At 43.9% G+C, this 25,346-nt stretch overlaps 1 protein-coding gene across 1 annotated transcript in view; it reads right to left on the bottom strand.

Annotated features, from left to right (window-relative positions):
- Positions 1-25,346, bottom strand: part of MRTFB (myocardin related transcription factor B) — a 314,132-nt gene that overhangs the window by 64,091 nt on the left and 224,695 nt on the right. The window contains exon 12 of the mRNA XM_069210422.1: positions 5,482-5,640. Within this exon, the coding sequence (XP_069066523.1) occupies positions 5,482-5,640 (159 nt within the window). The remainder of the gene's footprint in view (positions 1-5,481; positions 5,641-25,346) is intronic.

The following is a 25,346-nucleotide window of genomic DNA, read 5'->3' as shown; positions in this document are numbered from 1 at the left end:
GTCTGTTTTTGGCTCAACCACCAACATCTACCTGTCTGTCTTTTTCTTTTTCTTCCAGTCTTCTGTGTTCATTCTCAAAGTCGATGATGTCTTTCTCGACATCAGAGTCCCCACCTTCTGCTTCCTCCTCAATGGATAACCCCAAATCTCTGAGTGAAGTAGTGTCCTTCTGGCCCTGCATAGCACAGCACGCATGCCTCTGCTTCTCTCAGGTCTTCAGCAGTTTCACCTTAAACTCAGGCACAAGGCCTTACAGGATCTTGAGTCATGGCTGATAGGCAAGCAATAATTGCAGACCTGGTGGCTATCCCTCTGCGCAAACCTGTGGTGGTACTGTGGACAGAAACAGACAAGCGTATTCTCAATTTCAGGATGACTAGGTGTGCCCTGCTTATGCATTCCCTGTCTCTCGATAAATAAAGAGACTTCACCTACTTCGGTTCGCAGATATCACTTTCCTTGTTTTTTTCTGGGTTTTTTCTCCACTTTCTTTTGACAAAACAACTCTCTTGCTTCTTCTTAATCCTCTAAGTTTGGAGATCTTCAGATGCAACAGTGGAAAACAAGAATCTGCAGATGGCTATCAAGAGTGAGGCTTCTGGGGAGGGCGTATGATGTCAAAGGAGGATGGAACAGGCATCAAATGTTAGAGGCCGTCGACGCCCAACAACAACGAAAAAGAAAATAAGATCTACTATAAACAGGAAATTCTGGACCCAACTACTAAATGGCAGGAATAATGCACGGCATCTGAATCCAGAAAAAAATCATGCTGCAAAAGTGTTGCCTTATGTGCAAAGGTATGTATGGTTAGAATTATGTATAAATGACTACACTACTCGTGCACCATAGAATAAAGTAGTCCCATATCAAGGGTAGGTTCTCTGCTTGTATATCAGATATTGCATATGCCCTTGCACGCCAGAGACATACCAGTTACAAACCATTTTCAATTTGTTTGCCATCTTCTGGACAGGCCCTGCTACTGACTATCAGGTACTTCATCATATTTGCAGGTACTCTTAAGTGCTCTGGAAGAATTCCTTTGAATTTGCCACAAAATATTAATGGGACCATTAAAACAATCAAGGTGATCATTTTTTTGTAAATCCTTCCTCTGGAATTCTGCAGTGTTTCATGGACTTAACCCAAACTCCAACTATTCGGAGGAGGAGGACAAAATCAAGGAGTACATTTAAAAAAAAAGGCCCTATGATGTCGACAGTGGTGCATTTACTTTAAAGCCCTTTGGGCAAGATGAAGACCCCCACAAGGCAGCACAGCATTTTCTTTTATTAAAACCCTCCCACACGCTCTGCTGTACATGAAGCAGAAAGCTATTACTAATGGAGAAAATAATATTTCTACCTAAAGGTATAGTACTTTAGACATAGAAGCAGTACTAAAATATGATTAAGATATTTTCAGTAACCTTTCTCTTAAATATGTAGCAGAGGAGGCAAGTAAAATTGGACGTCTACAATAGAAGTATTTTAAGGACTCGAAGGTTCTCCTGGGAAATGTAGGAAACAGCTCTGTTCTGCAATAAAAATTGTAAAAATACTATCTTTATTGCCTGTATAAAAAATAACTTTCGTTCTAAATTGATAGCACAACAGTCAGAGAAGAAAAACGTAGCATGTATTTTTACAATCACTTTTGTAGCTGAAGGGTTAAGCAGACCAGGTCATCGCCAGTGGGCTGCATCTAAATGTATTACAAAACATTATCCATATGACAGACAGGTGCCAATAAGAGTTAGCTGGTTCCCCTCACCTCTTCTTCCATTAAAATAGTAGAAAGACTACTTTTAAATCACCAATAACAGAATGAGCCTAAAGAACTGAATAATAACGAATGTTTACATTTTCTAGACCGAGAATGGCGGAACACTGTTAAATGTCTAAACAGCAAACACACACCAAATTTACGGAAAACACAAGTAACCTTTTGTAAACTCTGGGCCTGATTCACAAAGAACTTTAAATGCGTAAGTGTGACTTAGTCTTGTACTCATGGCTTACCAGTGAATTCAAAGAAAAAAAACAGCAGTACTGTTGCAATTCAAGAGAAAAGCAGCAGTAGTACAAGAGTAAGCCAGTAGTACTCTTGGCTTGCTCCTGTAATTCAAGAGTAAGCCAGAGGTAATGCAAAAGTAATCCTTGCATACTCACAACAAACTCTTTCTGAAGTGGGCCCTTTTGAATTTTTCCCTCGTCTCACCATGACTGCTCTCTCATTAACACACCTGTCACTCTCCGTGTACCACATCGTTACCTCACTGCTATAACAATATAAATGTTCCCTTCACTAGTGTGGCAGTAACCAAGCAATGATAACCCATCTTCTCCCCCACATTTCCCACTGTCGAACACAGTTGTATTAGTTACATCACTATAGAAAGTGTAGTTGCATGGCCAGAGCCACAACACAACCTTCTCTGAGAAAGGAAGATGAGTCTTCTCTCACATAAGACAAGCGCAAGAAAAGTGTTAAAAAAAAAAAAAGGGGGACATGACAAGCATGGCAAAATATTTACTATTTATGAACTTTCTCCTAGTGAGAATTTGCTCGTTTTTCACTCTAGCGCCACATTAGCGTCATTTTTTTTACACTAATGTGGCATTAGGTTGGTAAAAACGTTGCACCAAATTTACAAAGTGGTACAATGCAAGCACTGCGCCACTTTGTAAACCCTTGTGCACATTATGCCTGCGTCAGGCATAATGTATGCAAGTGGGGAGTTCCTCCATTAGGAGGCCCAAAAAAATGGCACAGTGGAATCGTAGATTTCACTGCGCAGTTTTTTGCATCATGTTTAACACCTGTTCAGAGCAGGTGTTAAATTGAGGCACACCATTGTTTATAATGGGCCTCTATGTACTTTGAACGATCAGAGCCAACATTTTTGGCGCTAATCCTGCAAAGTACCACAATAGCTTAAGAAACGATGACGCTACTGATCCTAATGTGCGCCATGGTGCACCGTATCATTATTACGGCACACACATGGTGGCATTAGAGGCGCTAAAAAAGCGGTGCTTCATGTAATGAAGCCCACTTTTTTTTTAAATCTGGGCCTAAGTGCTTAACTATAATCACACTGCTCAATGGCCATTATATTAATTTTGGTCTTTGACTTTTCGATAAAAATGTTGTTACCGGAGTGCCCAGTTTTATATTCTGACATGGAAGCAGCAGGAAACAAAGAGGCGTTGGTGGGCCAATCTTACTTTCAGATTTTGAAGAGGTTGTGCTGCCTTTCACGCATACAAACAGAAAACGTTTGTGACTTTAGTAAGTCGAGCAAAATATTTCTAGTACACAAAACCCAAACCAGAACAAACAAAAACATCTACTCATCAAGAGATACTTTTCGGCATGGGATAAAATTCCAACTCCTCTGCAATCCCAAAAGAAGCTGCGACTGGCTTTAGAATTCATACAAGTGTACAGTTCTGAACCTCTGTAGCCACGTGACTGGACTTCCGCTGAAGTACTTTTTTGTATCTTCACTGACCCTACATTTTGGTTAGCTTTAGGGTAGCGGTTGTGGGGATGTCTACTTTACTTTATTACATTAAAGGCTGAGTTCCTTCTGCTCTTAACAGGAATACATCTGCAGTCGGTTTTAGCGTGGAAACATTTGCAAAAATGTTTGTAGCTACCCACAAATCTCTGCGTTTTGGGATGTTTCTCACGTTTTGCAGGTGTCGTTTCCCTCTAAAAATCACAACCCACTCCTCTCAGGTGTTGATTGTGCAACACTGATGTAATACCAGGTGGGTAAATTCTGTTAAAAGTGCAAATTTAATCACCGGAGATAATCTGCCACCATCAATTATTATATTTATTCACATGCCATATGGGTGCAGAAAATCATCCTGATGACTCATTACTAGAATATGTTATTTTGTTGTGCAAAGCCACCGAGAAATGTGCTCAGTTAAGAAAAATATACCACTGAGATCACATTTTCACATGCACTCTTTTGAAATGCTCTTTGCAATTATAACCTGCAGTAGATAGTTCCCATTTAATTTCACTTCTGCAAAGAATACAACACTGCATAATAATGACAGAACTTTAACATGTGACCAACAAGTTCATATAATTTCTACTTGCCAGCAGATCAAAAGACTACATTCGCCTTGGATCAAATCCAGAGTCTCCAAAACTGAACTGCAGAAGGATATATTTTTTCATCGCTTGGGTAGGGGAGATGCTAGGGAAGGAAGGGTAGTTGGGAAAAGTTTCTCTTAGCAACTATTCTGAGGAAAGTGACCACATACACCTTGTGCAGCTCACAATCTCATCAACCCATCTTCTCCCACTGCCTTGCCACCTTTATTTTATCGTATTTTCTTTCAGCTTTGGTTATTTGCTCCTGTAGATGTATGCATGTTTGCATTTTATGGATCTGTGTCACTTGTACCAATGTACACATGGCCTCTTTATCTCCAAGTGAACTTTCATCATATTGGTGAAGTTTACAGTTCGTCTCAACTAACAACTTTTTATTTAAAAAAAATACCAAAAACTTTGGAAATTTTTCTAATGTTTTTGTTAAATTTTATTTTTTATTTTTTAAGTTGTACGATTGTTCTTTTGACTATGTTAAATCCTTAGAAAACTTAAGTGCTATTTTGTTTTTGCGTACTGACTCCATATGATCTCCTGCATTTCATTTGCTCATGTCGAACTAGTATTCCCTTCTTCATGCAACCTGGACTTTATTTTTAGCTCTTCCTAAAATACTGTGAACATATCTCCATCATAGTCACGATATGTCGATTTTTCAAGCACATCAAAAAATTTGTTTTTTAGTTTAGTTGTTTACTTAATTTATCTTTGGTAAACCTTTGCGCTATTTCTCCTTAATTGTTTTTCTCCACACATGGATCAAGCATTATATAAATCTAAGAAACTGCTATTTTAAATTTCATGAACACACCGGCTGGTAGCCCTGGTTTCTACTTTTTTAACTACTGGTACTCTCCTTGCTACCCTGCCTCAGGTATTTTGAAGGAAGTGAGAGGAACTGAAAGTAACCACTCTCCAAACAGGTTTACTATCTGTGATTTCCATACTTCCAGGGGCGTAATGCGGACCGCTGCAACCCCTGTGGCGCAGACGGCCACCACCCTTCAGGAAGCCCCCATTTAGCCCAAAGCCTACAAATATCTCTGCGATACAGAGCCTGAGGGCCCCCCACTGCTATCTGCAAGGGGCCCCATATTTATGGGTACACAACTGTCCCCTACCCGAGACAAATAGGAGGCTGTTGATAGACTAAGGGTAACCAAAGGGTCAATCCTGTGATGCCATTGTTGTAAAAGAGTTAATGATGTCACTTCTGCTACTGCTCAATTTTTAGTGAATCAATGTCTGTGGTCCCTCTCTCTTTTTAAGATGCAACTGTAGTGGGAAAGAAAAAAACATGTCAAACTGATTCATAAAGCAAGAGTAAACCATGCTTACCTCATTGGTGTGCGAGGGGGCAGTTTGGACTGTGGTGGCTTGGTTTGTCCTCAACTGGAGGGCGTTCTTGCTGACAGTGTTAATGAAAGACTGTGGCCCTTGAGTAACAGCTTGATTCTGATATGAAAACACACTATTGGATGTCGTAGGTGGAAACACCTGTAAAATATGAAAGGCTTCAGAATTTTTTTCTAATTTTCATAATTTATATCGCCTGAGGTTGAAGTGTTCGTTAACAAAAATGAAGAGATGTTTCAGCCTTTTCTAAAATACCTCACCAAGTAAGAATGAATAAAAACACTAGCATTTTACAACAGCTTCTATATTGTGGAAAATATGCAGATGTGTAGCTTCTTAGAGCGTACAGCATACATTATACAAAACACTGGCTATACATGTATTTATTTAGACATCATATGAATAATTAAAACTAAAGTGGATCTGAAAGGTCTTGAAAATAATTAGATAGTAGCAAGACTAGAGTTGCTTCTAGCTGTATCACTACAGTTCCGGAAAAAAGGCTGTACTGGCGAAGTTGACGATGCTTTTCCTTATAGGTAAGAGAAGGTGTCTACAGTGCAGGAAGAGGGGTGAGGCTCCAATCACTGAGCTAGTTCTGTGGGTAAGCAAAACGGTCGTTTGAGGAGAGAACAGAAACTCCCAGGGCCCGATTCATATAAACATAAAAAATGTACTCTATGAACTGCAGACTGGGGTGTAAACCTTCACATTTTCAGGAAGTTACAAATGTTTCGACGAGGACTGTAGTTCTAATTGTGGACTCAAGAACAGAATATGGCTGGACAAAATATCGAAAGGTAAACGCATAGAAGGAAGCATAGATTTACTATTCCTAACTCCACACCTACATACCTTGATGGTATATGTACCGCACAGGTACATTTATGTTCAGTTAGGTTTGTAAAATCTACTCTTACATACCTGTCAATTATTTTGTTCTGAAATTTTGTCCTCGATATTTTGTACCATCAATATTCTGGAGTCGATAAGCAGGGTGCACACCTTACAGAGGCGCTCGTGGGAAATTGTGACTGTCTCAGTTTTTCAAGGGCATTCCTGGGGAGTTTCATTAATTTAATTTCCAAATGATAGAGCCTCTGTTTCAAGGCGTGACGAGGGAAAGAAGGCACAAAGGGTGATAAACTTCCTAATGTGGAAATGAGTCACAACTTTAGGCAAGAAGACTGTCCCAGTCCTCAACACCAAATTTTCTGGTAAAAAAAGGTGGTGCAGGGCAGCTGTACTGACAGCATCTGAAGCTCACTCATGCAACAAACTGAAGTAATCACAAGAAGGAGGCTAGTCTTCAAACCTAAGAGATGCTGAAGCAGCTTTGCATTAGGTCAAAATGCATGCACATGAGGAATGTTAAGACAAAATGAAGGTCCCACTTTACCATCACAAATGGTTTAAGAGGAGATGTGGGACAATCCGTTTATAAACCTTATCACAACAGGTGATTTAAACAAGAACAGTTGGTCCAGCAAATGTAGCTAGGCTGAAAGGGTCTTTAATAGTGCCCACCAAAGGCCTTGGTGGGCCAAAGATAAAACATACAAAAGGACATCTGAAAGCTTGGCTTAAAAAGGGTTTATCTCGCAAATACCACACTAAGGGACAGATGTTGGGAAGGGTTTTTCCCATTCTGTGTCAATGGGAAAATGTGTTCGTACATATGGCCCTAAGCCACAAATCTGTCTCAGCGCCTGGCGTAAATAGACTTTGTGAAACAGGGTCTAGAAATGAGGATGACATCTACCACTTTCAGGTGGAAGATCACACACAGTCAATTGCCACAACACTGTCTCCACCCATGGATGTGTAGATTGCACAGGTTTGGGTGCAAGAATCTGACCTGCTGCCTCTCGAAGTAAAAACCTGCCCAGAGGTTCCGAGTATCATACTCTTCTGTCGCAATCCAAAGCATTTGGGATGACTAGGCCGAGGTTGCTCCTGATCTTCTTAAAAACTTGGGAAATGAGAGAGAGTAGTTCAATGTTCCATTCCAACTGCAATGCATCTCCTAGAGAGCATTCTAGGAGAAACGCCAATGCCCTGACACTCCAACAAAATCCAGGGGCACTCAAAGTTCTGTGGTTGACACAGGACCCAAGACCTCACCCTGCCCTGCTTATTGTAATACCATATGACTGTGGTGTTGTCCGCAAGAACGTGCACCATCCTTTTTTTGATGGATGGCAGGAAAGCCTTCAGTATCAGATGAATGGCCCCCAAATCCAAAAGGTTAAAGTTGAGTTGGTCTTTCATTGGAGACCAGAGTCCTCTTATCTCCAGAGTGTCAGATGGCCTCCAACCCAATAGGGATGTGTCCATCAATGTCAGCTGTCAGACGAGATGAGAGAGCAGTCTGCTGCTGGACCAATAATGTTTGAGCAGCCACCACTACAAACCATTAGCCATCTTTTCTGAAATCTGGTATTATCCAATAGATTTCCTCAGTGCTGGGTCCACAGAAATTCAGATTCCATTGCAAAGCCTGCATTTGTCACCAGGTTCAGTCAACCATGAATATGCAGGAAGCTAACAGACTAAGAAGCCACAGAGCTGCTCTCATCGAAATCCAGGCTGAAAAGAAAGGTTCGTAACCCAAAAGTCCTAGACTTGTGGCAGAAAGAAGGCCAAATTTAGGTCTAATCTAGGATAACTCCAATGAATGGCAGCCTACGCAAAGGACTCGGGTGCGACCATGGCTTGTTGATCATGAACCCTAGTGAAATCTGGAGGTGGTCTACGACTGACTGAGCTGAGACCACCCATAACAGTCAGTCATGGAAGCAGGAGAAAACTGGTATCCTCAACCTCTGAAGTTGTACTGGACCACTGCCATCACTTTAACACCCAAGGGGTGCTAGGGAGACCAAAGGAGATTGTAAAAAAAAATGTATATGCTACTGGCTGACACTGAACTGTATGTAATGTCTATGGGACTGAAGGAAAGGTATATGAAAACACATGTCCTGCCGATCCAAGGATACCATTCTTTCCTCCACGTGACAGCACCCAAGAGCTCGGCTACAGTGACCATTTTTAATTTGTCCATCCGCAAGAAGGCCTTCAGAGGTCGAAGTTCAATGTCAGACGGAGGCCTCTGTTACTTTTCGGCACAAGGAAATAGCAAGAGTATCAACCCTCTTTTCTTTCTGAGACTTTAAGATTTTTGATAGCACCCAGAGAGAGCCACGCTCGCACCTCCTGAAAGGGAATAGAGAGGTGTGTTTTTTTAAAGTTGGTCAGATGTGAGGGAAGTAATCTGGTGAAGCAAAGAGAAAGGATAGGGCATAGCCATGCTGAATGATTTGTATGACACCTCTGTTGGGCATGATAGATCGCTACAGTGGGAGGAAATACTGACTCCTGCTCCACCTCTCCAAAAGAAGTAGCACCAGGGGAAGGGGACTGATAAGACTGGTGCCCCTGCTGGCCTGTGAGTTGCCTGCCAGACTTATGTCCCTGGCACCAAAAAGGACTGGAGTGACTGCTGCAGCGATTGGGGTAACTGTCATTGTCTGTATGCCATCTACTTGAAGCCTTTGACTTTTCTGAACTGATATGTGAGCTGCTAGGTTAAGGTCCAGAGACCAAGGCAACACACTGTGGCTCCATTATATGTAAACAATCTGGGAAGAATGAGCTTTTTCAACAAAAAGACGTGAGCCCTCAAAGGGCATAGCAATTAGAGAGGCTTGACCATCTCCAGACAATCCTGTGTAATGCACATGGCAGCATAGGAAAATTTGCAGCTGAAACTTAGGGCAAACTGAGAACAGTGGGGGAAATGGTTACATGACCAGGGACCCTGAGGAAGAACGACATACATTGTGATGCCCTTGCACCCTCTCTTTGGATGCGGAGTGACAGGATGGAGGTCGAGCCCTCATCTTGCCTTTCTATGTTTTTGCTTAGATGTCGAATTGGACTTACTGGAGGACTTCAACCTCGAGGTTTACATCTTGCGGGAACACCAAATGGAGCAAGAACAAGTCTGCGCCTGTGACATGGAGTGAGAGCGTGACTTGTGCAAGAGTAGTTTTTCTTACGTTTGGTCATAGCCAGCTTCACTTCTAGGGTTTGGATCACCTTCGGGTGCATGAGTGTATGTTGTGCCCCAAGCCCAAACACCAGATATACACCTTGTATGGGTCCATGCTTGACATCTGTGTTCCCACAGACAGTCACAGCATGGTTTGAAGCCTGTAGTTTAATGGGGGGACAGAGGGGCAGATTTAAGAAAAGTGGCGCTGCTTCCAATGCAGCACCACTTTTCTTGTGCCCTTTTGCGACCCCTAGCCCCACCATATATACCCTGTATTAAAGATACAGCGCATTATGGTGGTAGTTAGAGAACTAGCGTCAACATTTTTGGTGCTGGTTTGGTGCTTTGCAGAATTAGCGTAAAAAATTAACGCTAATCCTGCAAAGCACATTGAGGCCTATTATTATAAATAATGATGTGCCTCCTTCTAACACCTGCTCTGTGCAGGCATTAAAAATGCCACAAAGAAATGCCACAAATAAATCTTTTAGATTTCTTTGCACCATTTGTTTGGCTCCCCTAACGGTGGAACGCCCCCTTACATATACATCATCAGAAAGCAAATTCACTTTCAGAATGACTCACTTGAGAAGTCTGTTTCTAAAAGCTTACATAGTGAACTTTAATGAGGTGCTGGTATATAGTCAAAACTCCCATGAACCTTTAGAGTTACGTTCTTGCCAATTAAATATGTGGTGCATTTTTGTAGCGACTAATATGGAACTGACTTCACTGACTGTGAAGAATGAGGATTCCAGATGGTGTAAAATGTGCTTTAAAACAAATATTCAGTGCAATATGAGTATCTGTGCACACGCTGACATCTAGTGGTCACACTGTAAAATTAAACCCTCCAGACCCGTTCGTAAATTTCAGCAACTGGAAAACTACAAGTTTGGATTTTTTTCAAGCACCTTTTAAAAATATATATTTAATAAAGGCACAGAAGTACCAGAGACTGCTTTTTCTCGTTAAGGCAAAACACACGTTGTGTGCAAAATAGTATACAGGCGCCAATATTTGGTTAGATGGTAAGAATTTAAATACATGAACAGATACATTTGGCTTCAACACTTACAAACGCATTGCCAAAGTCAACAGATCCGGATTTATCCGTGTTTGATTGGTTTTCATTATTTTGTACAAGCAAACAGGTGAGATTCGCATAAAGGTGTTTGTAGAGTATAACTGTTCTCACTGTGGCAAGAGGCCAGTACAATTATTATGAGTATGCGTGAGATGTCTAACATAAAGGAGTAGCAGTGCTCAGAGTGTGATGTTGAGGAGGAACACATAGGCCCTCATTCTGACCTTGGCGGTCTTTTCGCAAGACCGCCGAGTTACCGCCGCGGTGAAGACCGCCGACCGCGGCGGTATGCCGCTGTGCGCATTCTGACCGCTGGGAGCGTTCCGCCGGGAAACCGCCAGCAGCCACACTGGCGGTCGGCGGGAAAGTGGAGACTGGTCAACCTCCACCGCCACGCCAGCAGAACACCGCCCACAGAATTACGACCCACATTTCTGTGTGGCGGTCTTCTGTTGGCGGTCTTCTGTTGGCGGTCACCTCCCCATGGCTCCCGTCGCCTCCCGGAGGACCAACGCACAAGGTAAGTTGATCGTCCGTGAGGGGAGGGGGTGGGGGGGTGTTGTGTGATGTGGGCGTGCATGGGGGTGTGCGTGTGAGTGTGTAGCGGGGGTGTGTGAGTGCGTGTATGCGGGCGGGGGGTGCTGCTGTGTCTATGGGTAATGTGTGCTGCTCGGCAGGTGCGCGTGTCTGCATGTATGTGTGCGGGTATGTGTCCCCGTTGTGTATGTGTGTGTAGGGGGTGTGTATATGTGCATGTTGGGGGTGTGTGCATGTCGGGGTGCATGTATGTGCATGTCGGGGTGGGGGTGGGGAGGGGGTTCGTACCACCTCTGGGGGGTGGCAGGGGGGTGGAGGGTGTGGGGGGAGGACTTGGGTGGGTAGTGGGGGGTGGGGGAGACACCTATCAGTGCCAGGGAAGGAATTCCCTGGCCCCGATAGTGCTTACCGCCATGGTTCGCACGGCGGTTCCCGCCCGCAAGAAACCGCGGCGGTAGGCAGGGTCATAATACCCTTGGCGGTCTTGGGACGACCGCCGGGCCGGAGTGCGCAAACTCCAGCCCGGCGGTCATGACCGCCGTGGCGGTCGGAGTGGAGAAGTGGCGGTTGGTCGCGGCGGGGACCGCCGCGGTCAGAATGCCATTTTTAATACCGCCGGTCTGTTCGCGGTCCGACCGCCGTCTCACCGCCGACCGCCAGGGTCAGAATGAGGGCCATAATATGGACACAATTTTGGATTATAAAAAGAATGCACCCAGAGCACCGTTCTGCAGAGGAAAACACTTCGGCGCATATTCATGAGAAAGTGGCACACCAGCGCTGATGTGACACTTTTTCTGCGCCCCCCCTACTGGCACTTAACGACACCCTGTGTGTGCCATATTTATGATACGGTGCACCACTGCACACGTTAGGGCAAAAGCGTCAGAAATGTTGACGATAGTTTGGCGCTTCGCAGGATGCAAATATTGATGCTAATCCTGCAAAGAGGAAGGAGGCCCACTGAAAACAATTGTAGCCTCATTTTAACACCTGCCTTAGGCAGGCGTTAAAAATGATGCTAAAAATGGCACAGTGGAATCTCATAGATGCCACTGCATCATTTTTCAAGGCCTCTTAACAATGGAACACCCCCCTTGCATGCATTATGCACGGCGCAGGCATAATGTGGTGCAAGGGTTTACAGATTTGCGCAAGGCATGCATTGCGCCACTTTGTAAATATGGTGTGGTGTTTTCGCCAACCTAACGCCACATTAGCATGAAAAAATGACGCTAATGTGGCGCTAGGGCCTTTATAATTATGGCCCCTCATACATTATCATCACAGATCACTTAAAGGGCTTTAAAAAAAAAGAAAAAAATTAAGTTTGGCTAACAGGGTTCTATGCCACAAAAGTGATAGGTAGAGGCAGACAGACCTTCATGTTTCTGCTGGCAGTGGCCCTTCTGGGTCTACTGATTGAACCCTCTGACTGAAGGCCAGACGACCTTCAATCTAAGAACCTCTGGCCGTCTGCCCTCTTTAAAGTTGAAACTTTGATGTACTTTCGGCCTGTTCGGGACTGCCAGGAAAAATCTAGTGTTCCAGAAGAGAAAAAAGTAACAAGCATTGACAAAGCTAATAGTTCTTGCCTCTGCAAGAGCTATTGGATTTGCCAACGTGTTTTAGCCATGTTGTACACCAGCGTTGCTGCTGTTCAGCATTGCTGAAAGTTAGTGGCGTAGAGGAGAGTGGTGTGGAGTGTCCTAGAGTGGAATAGCAAAGAGTGGAGTGGTAGAGGGTGTCGTGTATTGGAGTGGAATAGTGTGGAGTTGCGTAGAGTGGCATACCCTGGTGTGGCATAGAGTAGAGTAGAGTGGACTGCTGTAGAGTGCATAGGAGTGTGTTGCAGAATATAGTGGCATAGAGTGCAGTGGCATTGAACTCAGCTGTATAAAATGCACCATCGTAGAATGCAGTGGCATAGATTAGAGTGGTGCATAATGGAGTGCACTGGCATACAGTAGAGAGGCGCAGAGTTCAGTGGTGCAGAGTAGAGTGGCACAGAGTGCAGTATAGCAGAGGGCAGAGTAGAGCTGAGAGGCATAAAGTGCAGTGGTATAGAGTGGTGCAGAGTAGAGTGGCAAAGAGTGGTGCAGGGTAGAGTATAGTGTCATAGAGTGCAGTGGCACAGAGTTCAGTGGCCGAGAGTGTAGTGTTGTAGAGTGTCAGAGTGCATTGGTGCAGAGCTGCGTAGAGATCAGTGGTGTAGGGTACAGTGATGCAGAGTTGAGTGCAGTGGTGTAGAGAGCAGTGACAGAGTGCAGTTGTGTGGAGTGCATTGGGGTAGAGTTCAGTGGTGAAGAGTAGATTTTATCAGAGTACAGTGAAGTGGTGTAGAGTGGAGTGGAGTGGAGCAGGACAGAGTGCAGTTGTGTAGACTGGCATAGAATGTAATGGCATAGGCTGTGGCACAGAGTACAGTGGTGCAGATTAGATAAGAGTTAATGTACAGTGGATTAGCGTAGAGTGCAGGGGCATAGAATTGAGTATTTCAGAGTAAAGTACATTGGTGTAGAGTGTATTGGCATAGAGTGCAGTGGCGAAGAGTGCGGTGTTGCAGAGTATCGTAGAGTACAGTGGCGTAGAGAGAAGTTGTGCAGCGTGGACTGGTGTTGCCGAGAGAGGAGTGGTCTAGAGTGCAGTGGTGAAGAGTCCAGTGATGTAGAGTACAGTGGGGGAAGAGTACATTAGCAGAGAGTAGAGTGGTACAAGGTAGAGTAGAGAACCATAGCATGAGGCGATGTAGAGTGAAGTTGTGCAGAGTAGAGTACAGTGGTGTTGTGTGGTGCACAGTAGAGTGGAGTGGTGTAGAGTACAGTCTTCAGGGTGTGGTAGCACACTTGCATTACAAACAATACTTTTTAAATTGAAATGACCATTACATTTGCACAGACATACAGTTTTACTAATAAAACTCTACAGGGCACAGACGAAAATGTGTGGAAATTGCATCACCTAGTGAAAGGATTTGTTTTGATTATAATAAAGTATTTGTTTCCAACACACTCCAGAAATAACAAAAAATGTGCTTCTCACTATTTAAATGGTGCCGTGTGCAGCAAGAATACCAGAGAAAGAAAAATAAGTAAGCGCCGTCTGAAGACAGTGCTTAACATTTGCCTCCAACCACTCTTTGAATGCAAAGTAAATGTGACGAGATCAGAACAAGATTTACAGGCCTATTTACAGAAAGAGAGTTCTCTGAAGAATACTGTAAACATGATTTGGGCAAAGTAAGGTACCAAACTCAAGCTGGACAGACTAGAATAAATAAAGCAGTAAATGGAAACCAAAAAATACCAAGCCAATGGCAAGGAACGGGCACAATGCATTCCCATGTCAGCTTTCCGAATGTGCCCAAGATGTCTTTAGCTGCCTTGTCTGGTAGGCTGTGACCAACAAAATGACTCAATTCTCTGGGAGAAAAATTTCAGAGTGTCAGGATTATTAGTTTTTTGATATTCATTTCATTTGATAGGTTTGTTTGTTTTTCTTGAGTTTGTTTTTGAAGAAAAAATGTGTATCGAAAGCCTGAATGAAACATAGCCGCTCAGTAAACAACTATAATTTAGCAGGCAAAGTAACCTGCTGGTATTCCACTGAGATGGCAGCTTTTTCTCCTTTAGTATTGGCGACTTTTGGTGGTGGCGGACTTTCAAATAAAGCATCTCTGGTAAGATCACAATTTTTTATGGCCTGAGGCTTGGAATCCTTGTGCTATCAAACTTTACGCATATATGAAGGACTGGCTGAAAGAGATATTCAATAAGCTCAGACAAAGCCATGTTGAGATCCAAGTTGGGAGATACTTTTTTCACATTAGGAGGTTTTTGTTACCAGCCAGGTGATCTACACCTTCCCGCACATAAACAATCAAACCCTTCAACGCAGACATCCTTGCACGATGGTGTAAGGATGCATGTGTTGGCACTAGGCAGCTCCATTTAGCGTCAGTGCAGGGGGAAACGCAGGGGTGTGCCATTTTCTACTTAATATGGCACATCCCTGTGTTTCTAAAATGACGCAGAGCGGCGCTGCCAATTTTGGTGCACCACCGTGCTGCTCCACTTTTTAGTAAATCTGGCCCCCAGTGTTTTGGCACAGTGGATACATGCAAAATAAGTGTAAGTAGTTTTAGAATGATTTGCACTGGAAAAAAGAAACAGTCCAGGAACAGTCCAGGTAATTAGTAATTGTGTTACAAAAGAAATATCCGAATGCATCACGCTGTAAAGAAAGTTCAAAAGTCTTAAACTTTTAAAGTCAATTAAATAAATCTTAAACAAAGGGGACTGTCATTTTCGAAATTCACTTAAATCCTAAGTCCAGGCGGTAATTATATTCCAAATTCACTCTTTTTATTTGAAAATGTATTCACTTTTTCGAAACTACAAGACTTCCTGAATGTTTACTTTATGCATATATTATCAGAAATGTCTTGACATTTCCTTAGCCAAAGGTCAATTATCAAACCATCAAGGGACTGTTGAGAATGGCTGCTCCTGAATAATCAGTTCCTCACAAATATTTAGATCTTATTTCGTTTCTCTCTGTGCTTTCATTCAGAATGCCAACTTCCCTATCACAGCAGGCTATATTAATGGTGGCTATCTACTGGGGCCAGCTTTAGCACTGATGCTGCCCAATGCAGCAATCTTTTTTGCCACCCCACCCCATGACTCTCCAACAGTGCCACTCATCTCGCTATAATAGTTCTCGGACATACATTTCATTTTTTTAAAGCACTACTCATAGTTCACTCACACATTGTTTTGTGACCTGCGTGGTGCATGTTCTTCACAGCAGGCACATTATCCCTCTCCGCTTCTTCATGATGAGTCAAAGCTGCCACTAGACAAAATTCTGATCCCTCATCAGCAGAAACATGTATCACCAGTTATTTTGACCTTCTTATTGTTGCTGAAACTGCTGGACACACAAGGAATTTCATCTGCTTTTAAATTCATACATTATTTTTAAACACAGCGCCGCCAACCAAAGTCAGCGCCAGGTGCAGCTGCACTGGTCGCACTGCCTTACAACCGGTCCTGCGGTTAACCATCCTCTCTAGTGTAAGACCTTTACTCTGGAAAGGGAGAATCTCCTCCGTTTTACTGGTAGACAGCGTTGGTGAAGGGATGTCTGACAGCTTTTACCATATCTCTGACTGAAGAGTTCAAAGGAGCACAGTACCAAGTGCCGGTATGATCAGGACAACCTTTTGCTACCAAGTGTTTTGGTAGAAAAAACATAGAAGGCATCAAGCATTCAACCTCAGTTCTCCTGTGCCCATGTTCATATTCCTCTCAATGCACCACAGATGCAAGGATTTTCATTCTTTCATCTTCCAAATATGTCTATAATAAAATAATTCTATGCCTGAGAAGAGTTTCCATCTGTCAGACTTGATGGATCCCCACAGGGGATGAAAGTGCAGGATTCTGCCTCATGCTGTGCACCACTAAAGGCAAGCTAAAACAGACAGGTGGCTGTTGCTGCAGGGAAAGGGTGTAGGAGGACTTGTGCACTAGGTGTCTTGAACATTGCCTGCCAAATCCACGTTTCTTGCCTCAAAAAGATGGGGGTGATTGCAGCAGAGGTTGAAAAGACTAGTGGTGCCTATACGCCAGCTCTTTAGAATATCTTCTGAATTTCTGAAACTGGTAAGGAAGCTGTTTGGAAAGGTTAAAAAGACCCAGAGAATGTGCTGTGGCCGTACTCTCCTTAAAGTGTTCCAAACCAGACTTAGCTTATTAGCTGTACGGTTGTGAGCCATCGAAATGCCTACCCAAGAGAGAGGTCTGTACACCTCTGGAAAATCCTACAGAGCGAACACATACATGGCAGTGGAGTTCCACACTAGTGCCAACTGGCCTTCCCAAACAATCAATAGTATCAAGGTCAGCACAAATCATGTATTGACTGCCTCTTGATCATCCTGAAAGGTTTGAGCCAGTGATGGCCTACAGTATTCCAGGACTGCCAGCAGGAATGTGCTGGCCGTGTCTTAGAGGGTATGCATATATTTGCCTAACAAACTGCACTAATTGATCTCAATGCTAAGCTAGCCACAGCGAACATTAGTTTTCCAAATGCCTCAATCCTCACACTCCATATTTGGGAGAGGTATGGAGAATGCCTTGGGGTTCACCCTGCTGTTTGAAACCTGAACCATCATACTTTCAAGAGTAAGGATTTTAGTGAGGAAATTGGCAGGAGCCTGTCTCTGACATCTGGCTACATACCTATTCATGGGTGGGCAAGAACAGGGCTTTGACCAAGTACCCATTAAAGTGTCAGTGAGGCTCTAATTTAACCCGGAGCAAGGACTCAGATGTGGCCGAGCCAGGTTGCAAGATTTCCATAAATACATTTCTCTTAACCTTCATGGATGGGAGATGTAGGTCATATTAGGACTGCAAATGAAGCACTCTTGCGTTGGAGGCCCTATCATCCTCTGGCATGTTCATATAAAAATCATCATCATCATAATGAGGGGTTAAATTATCCCCATCCCCACCATCATCCTCTCTGGATGGTGACAAGCTTTAATCAGAATCTAAGCTGAAAAGATAATGGACCTTTGAGGGTTCCTCCTCTCTAGTAGGCGTATCAGATAGGAATCAGGCCATCTGGTGACCTGTAATTTTGTAGTGCAACATCAGTCTGGATTGTGCTGAACTTGGGTTGGGGGTCAGACATCGTAACCAGCACCGGACCCTCCAGTGTCACCAGCGGCATCTGTTTCCGCATTGGAACACGACAACGTTATCATGCACTGTTAATATCTACTACACGTCTCGCTGTCTCTAGATTCCCGGATCCTGGGGAAGTACGGACTGTGTCCATTTAGGCCCCTTTTCATAGTGTATCTCCTATACCACGGATACACTTTACAGGATACTCCATCTACTTTATAGAAACATTTTTCCTGGGAGATATGGAGCTCCATCTTTACTTTGATGGAGGACTCATGGCTTACCCATGCCTTGAAGAAGTCCTTTGGATGAAACACGTGTTGGCTGTTACCGTGTTCTCATATATTTGTACAATATATGGACGTCAATTTCTCTGTATATGTATTCGATCTTTCATTCCTAAGGATTAGGCCGTTACCGAATTCACACATTTTTGTTGAACATATGGACGTTAATATCTCTTGATATGTATTCAATCTTTCATTTATAAGGATTAAAAATTACTCTGCAAGCTTTTCCTTCTTGGACTTATCACTTCGGAGTGCCCTGGTTGCTCTTTCTGCCTGGCATTTGTACTGTTGTCGACAATGGAGAGGTCAATGCAGGTTGTGGCGCTGATGTGGAGGTCTGTACTGGAGCGGGTATAAAGCTCTTGACAGATCAAATGAGGTCAGATGGTGCAGAGGATGGATCCACCGTTGTTAACCCAACTGACCATCCTGGCAGAACCTTGGGGCCCGAACAGTCACAAGAGGTAGATGCAAAAGTGCTAAATATCTGCAATATGGTCTACTTAAGGGCACCAATCTGCTACAGCATCCCCAAAGGCCCGGGTAGCTTGTGATGCACCGGGATGAACGGAGGAATCAGCTCTGCAAGAGAAGAACTGTTGACACTGTGATGCTCTCATGCCTTCTCTTTGGCTAGAGAGTGGTGGAATGGGTCAAGTTCTGCTTTGGCTTTATCTGTTTGCGTTGGACCATCACCTCTCTCAGGAGCGCCTCTGGAGTGGAAGTGGGTCCTTGCTCTCCACTTGAAGCCAGAGTGAGACTTCCATGAGGACCAGAGCTTCTTCATGTATTTGACGATGTAGAGCTTTGCCTCCAAATCCCGGATCTCCTTCGGTGCCATGAGAGCACACTTGTCAGACACTTTGAATCGTGCCCCAAGCCCAAGCACCAGAGAAACACCTCATGAGGCTCCATGACTGACCTCAGTTCCCTAATGTTCTGAAACCTGTACTTTTAGAAGGAGAAGTCGTGCTCTAGCATGCATAATTTTGTAATTTTAGGAGCTGGTGGAAGACAACAAATTTAGAGGTTGTGCTCTGGATTGCTGTCAGAAGGCATGGTAAGAAAGGAAATGACAGTGTCCAAGAGTTGGACTTATATGCGGCTCATCACCGTCATTTCTGGAATAGTGTGGAGTCAGCCCAGAGTGGAGAGTGCCCTCTGTCATCAAGCAAGAGCACTGCTGAAAAGTTATCAAATCCAGTCTGACTCCTTGCCAATATTCTAAACATGAGGAATCTTCAGTTAGAGGTACCCATCTGAAGAGTTATATTACTTACCCTGTATGCATCTGTTCTTGGCATGCAGTGCTGTAGCTTCACATGCTGTGCCTACTCCTGCCGTCAAGTGTTGGATTCGAATGTGTGCAGTTTCCAGAGTCACGAGGTAAAGTGACTCCTCCTCTCAGTGATATTGCGCATGGGCATCAACTCCATTGTTAAGATTGTTTTCTCACCGTCGGGTGAGAATGGAGTGTGAGTAAGTGTTAGTGAAGAGATGTCCATGTATATGAGAGTATATAAGCAGGTACTGCAACAGCCACAGGTTTGCAGGGAGGAGGGCAGGCACATGGGAATCTACAGCACTACATGCCACAAAGAGATGGTTACAAGGTAAGTAACATAATCCGTTCAATGGAATGTGTGGCTATAAATACACATGATGCGCATAAACTGTAAAGCAGTGTCCTTCAGAAAGCAGTGGCTAACCTGTGGGTGTTGCAGTTGTTTGAAAAAGGGTTCGTAGCACTGCCTGCCCTACATTTGCCTGTTGGTGTGCTAATACATCCACACAGTAATGTTTAGTGAAAGTGTGTGGAGTTGACCGTGTAGATGCTTTGCAAATTTCATCTATTGGTATACTGCCCAGGAAAGTCATGTATGCTCCTATCGTACATGTAGAGTGTGTTCTAGGAGATGTGGACAAAGCTCTTTTAGCTTTAGCGTAATATGTCTGAATGCATTTAATTATCCATCTTGAAATGCTAGATTTAGATATAGGCTTCCCTGTGTGAGGGAGTGAAAAAGCCACAAAGAGTTGCTTGGTCTTATGAAACTCTTTAGTCCTGTCAAAATAGTACCTTAAAGCTCTTTTTACATCTAATGTATGAAGGGCGCATTCTGCAACTGAATCAGTTTGCAGATAGAAAACTGGTAATTCAACTGGTTTAGGTGGAAAGGAGAGACTACCTTTGGAAGGAATTTTAAGTTAGTTTGAAGGACTACCCTGTCTCTGTGTAGCTGGAATAAAGGTTCTTCCAAGGTTAATGCCTGGAGCTCAGTGACATGTCTAAGTGAAGTGATGGCTACTAAAAAAGCAACCTTCCAAGATAGAAACTAGAGAGGGCAGTTATTCAATGGTTCAAATGGTGGAACCATAAGCCTGGTAAGTACAATGCTGAGATATCATGCCAGGGCAGGAGAAACCCTTGATGGAATTATTCCTTTAAGTCCTTAAGTCCTTCCATGATTGCCTTAATGACTGGTACTTAGAAGAATGCTAAATGCTGTCCGTTTTGCAAGTAGGCAGCAACTGCAGCCAAACGCAGGTGTATTGAAGTATACAATAGACCAGAGGTCTGCAAATGAAGTCGACAGCAAACATGTTTTGAACAGTTGCATCAAACAGGTCAATGTGTTTACAAAATAAATCTTTTCCATTTAGCAGTGTAACACGCTCTGGTTGTGGATTTAAGGGGTTCTTTGAGTCTGTTCATACATCCTGGTATGAGCTGGAGGTAACCAAACTCTATAACCTGAGGAGCCAAATTGCAAGGTTGAGTTCCTTTGGATTTGGATGTCTGACTTCTCCATGGTTTCGAGTAAAAAGATCCATGTTGAGGGGAAGCTTCTTGTGGGGCACCACAGAAAGATCGAGTAGAGTGGTGAACCATGGTTGTCGAGCCCAAGTGGGAGCTATTAAAATGAGGGTGAGAGATGTTAGCCTGAGATTCCAAACCACAAATGGAAGAAGAGGGAGAGATGGAAAAGCATAGGCAAATATCTCCGACCAGTTCATCCACAGAGCATTTCTCCTGGACAGTGGGTGTGGAGCCTGGAGGCGAAGTCTGGGCATTTTGCGTTGTCTGCGGTTGCAAACGGGTCTATCTGTGAAAACCCCCACCTATGGAAGTATGGGAGGAGGACTCGGGGTGGAGTTCCCACTCGTAGACTTGTTGCCGAATCCTGCTGAGGAGATCAGCAAAGCCATCCGTCCCTGTGCGGTGTTCCGCTAATAGGTGAATGTTGTGACGTGCTGCCCAATGCCAAATTGTCTGAATTAGGCGTTATAATTGCAGAGAGTGCCCCCACCCCATATTTGTGAATAGAACATGGCTGTTGTGTTGTCCGTCCAGACCAAGACAACTTTGCCTTTCAAGTGGACTAGAAAAGCTTTCAGCGCTAGGTGAACTGCCTGAAGTTACAGGTAGTTTATGTGATCATGCCTAAAAGTCTCTGAATTGCTCTGATAGTTATGTGTTGATTAGGATGAAACTGTTGAAGCTCATTGTGGTGTTGTGAATCCTGGCTGCACTGGGGTATGCTAATCCCAGCTGTTTGTTGAGAATACTCCCTAAATAAGGCAGAATCTGTGACAGTTGAAGGTGTGACATTTGTATGTTGATCATAAACCCCAGGTGATGAAGTTGTAGAGTGGATTTAGTATGTTGCAGAATCAGCTGACTCACAATTGCTTTGAAGAGCCAGTTGATCCGTTATGGGAGGACATGAATACTCTACGAAGATGTGCTGCAACTAATGCTAGAAATTTGGTAAATACATGGGGAGCCGTAGTGACTCTGAATGGAAGCCCTTTGAACTGGTAATGAGTTCCCGCTATCACAAATCTGAGGTATTTGCAGTGTGCTGGATGAACTGGGATGTGAAAGTAAGCATCCTTTAAGTCTGGTGCAGACATAAAGTCGCCTTGTAGTATTAGGAGAATCACATCCTGTAGATTTACTATGTGGAAGTGCTCTGAAAGGATGTAACAGTTTTACAGCATGAGTTCTAATATAGGTCGGAGTAAACAACCTTTTTTGGGAATGAGGAAGTATAGAAAGTATACTCCAGAGCCTTGCTGTTGAAGAGGTACAGAGGCTCTGTTGCTTCTTGAGCAAGAGAGCCTGTACTTCCTGTTTCCGAAAGGTTAGATTTTCTCTGGAAAGTTTGTATCTGCGAGGTGGGATATTTGGAGGTGTTTAATGAGCTTCAGACAATAGCCATGTTGGATAATATCCAACATCTACTGACCTGTTGTAATGGTTTGCCAGGTGAGGAAGAAATGTTGTAGTCTTCCCCCAAAAGGTGTTAAATGATCGTGAGGAATGAGGGCTGTGCCACTGTTTTTGAGGGTGTGGTGTGAGGGAAGCACCCTTACCATGACCTTTGAAATTGTTTCCTCTGTATGTGCCTCTGTAATATCCACTTGAGGGAAGGACTGATGCTGTTGCCTATATATGGAGACAGAGCCATCTGACGGTGTGTTCTTGGCTACCCTGCTTATATGTGGGATCCTTAGAGGAACCACGAGGAGTGAGGGGTCTGTAACGCCCCCATGGAATTTGCAAACTCTATGTCCTTTATCTTCTCTAATGTTTGGTCCACCTGGAGACCAAACAAATGATGATGATCAAAAAGGGGCATTCATGAGTGTCTGTTATACCTCTGGCTTAAAACAAGATATGCGTAGCCAATCGTGTCTATGCTCAAGTTTGCTGGTATTGATAGCCATGGCAGCTGTGTCCGCTGAGACAAGGGCACACCTGCTCTAATTATTTGAGATGAGTTTGCCCTCATGAACAACTTGATGACCTCTTTTCTAGTACTCCTCAGGGAGATGTTGGAGGAGTTCTTCCATTTCATCCCAATGGGCCCTCTCATGCCTTCCCAACAAACCTTGGGTGTTAAGAATTCGCCGGTGGTTGGCTGCTTGTGCTGCAACTCTTTCCTGACGCATCAATGAGTTTAGACTCTTTATCTGGTGGAGAGGCATCCACTGTTGTCTGCAAATTGACCCTCTTGCAGGCATTAGATACTACCAGTGAATCTAGGGGTAGTTGACCCTTAATGTAAGGTTGGTCTGAGAGTGCAGCTTTGTACTTTTTATCTACCCTCTGTGTAATAACCCGTGCTCTCATTAAACCTTTAAAAATCTCATCCAAGTGGCGGAGAATCCCCTTCACCATGGGCCGATATTGACATGTCCCAGTGGTATTTGAGTGTCTCGAAAAGAAAATCATAATCAATTGGGTCTTGGTGCAAAGGGACCTGGTGATATGCAGCTACCTTAGCAATAAGTTCTTGGAAGGATGTTGCGTCTGCACGTGTGAAGGCTTAGCTGGGTAGAGGTCTGGGTCAGTATGCCCAGGGGGGTCAATGTCGTAAGTGTCCCATGGATCTGTGGGCTACTGATCTGCATTGTCTCTCCCTCCCTGATCCCCAGTGTAAGATTGTAGGCAGCCCTGTGGAGTAAAGTCACCTATATCACTAAGAGATTGATATGGTGAATGAGGTAGTAGGTGTGAGGGAGGTAGAGGAGGTGGAGGAGAAGTGGGCAAATGGGGTTGTATAGGACTGGGGTCAATGTTCTTCTTCTTTTTGGAGGTGCAGGAAGATGGTCTGTCAGAAAGAAAGCTGATGCTTGGATAGAGTAGGCGCTGACTGCATTGTCTTTGCCAAAATACGACAAGTAGAAGGATGAATGTGGATCTTCTTCTGTTTCAGATAGAGCCATTCAGTCAAAGTCTCTAGGATCGATTCCAGTACCGAAATTGAAGGTTTGTTTGGGTGCCTAGGCAGTCAGAGACGAAGCGGTGGAAGCCAGGGTGCTCGGAGCTGATGAGGGTAGAGCATCCTTAGCAAGAGTATGGTGCCTACCATGGCCTGTCTGCAGCGGTGGCTCAGAAGCCGTAGTTTAGATTGGAACCATGTTTTCTTAGTGGGCTAGACAGGGGCATGGGTACTGACTGCACACTGCCCTGAAGGAAGGTCTTGCATCTGCATGCCGAACTCTATTTTTGGGTTGGATTTGGAGTCCAGAATGGAAAAAGGCCTCTTCCTCTGCTGTCGAGGCCTCATGCAGTTCTTCCTCCTGTTCGACATCATGTCGACCGAAGATGTCAGGTGTCTCTTCGAGGTCTGTGAGCTACATTTCTTTCCGACGCGATCAATGATACCGTAACATTTTCTTCTACTGAAAAGATCGACAGGCCTCACAGTTCTTTTCGTTGTGGAAGGGAGACAGACACAGGTTGCAAACCTGATGGAGGAATGTGTGCGGGTATTTGGCATAGAAGCCGGAACAGAACTGAAATGGAGTCAGTTCCATTAGCAGTGCATGGTTGGGAGAATCTGAGTAGATGGGAAAAGGTCCGAACTGGCAAGGCCTGAAGGATGTGAGTGTGAAACGTCGAATCAACGGGTGACTGTTTTCTTCTGTTTTCAAAGGGTGAAAGTGGAACGCAAACAAAAACAATAACAACGAGTACAGAGATGAACAATGGACCACAGGGAGCCAGAAAACAGTCTGGAACCGGAGCACCAAAGAACGCGTCTGAAACCGATGGCGGAAAGAAAACAATCTAACAATGGAGTTGATGCCGATGTACAATTTAATCGAGAGGAGGAGTCACTTTACCTCATGACTCGAGAAAGGTCTTCGGAGAAAAACAACTTGCACACATCAGGACCCAACACTAGGCAGCAGGAATATGCACAGCATGTGTATCTACAGCCACACATGCCATTGAACACAAAGTTTAACAAAAAAAGTTGCTGATCAGTTTCAGAAGACAAAAACATGCAACAGTTTAGGAAACGTCCAATAAAATAAAATAGAGAGTGGAAAATAGAATGAAACAAATGCTGTGCAGAAATGTATCCCCATAAAACATGCCCATTTTGAAAAACATGCTGTAAGGAGCATAAAGGGTGCCAGTGCTTATAATGTGCCAGTGTTTGCTGGTAATGTACATCAGCACTCATTTTGGTGGGCCAGGACCAATTTTTCATCCTCAAACATTGACACAGAGCAAGAAAGAGAAAGAAAGAGAAAAGGGTGAAAGAAGGAGTAAGAGTAAGAAAGGAAAACATTGACAAAGGGAGAAAACACAGCAGAAAGTACCAGCAAGAGTGAGATAAAGAGCTACAAATGTAGGGTGTGGAAGAATG

This window comes from Pleurodeles waltl, chromosome 10 (assembly GCF_031143425.1).
Source record: "Pleurodeles waltl isolate 20211129_DDA chromosome 10, aPleWal1.hap1.20221129, whole genome shotgun sequence".
Classification (NCBI taxonomy): domain Eukaryota; kingdom Metazoa; phylum Chordata; class Amphibia; order Caudata; family Salamandridae; genus Pleurodeles; species Pleurodeles waltl.
This window is presented reverse-complemented; position numbering and strand designations above follow the sequence as displayed.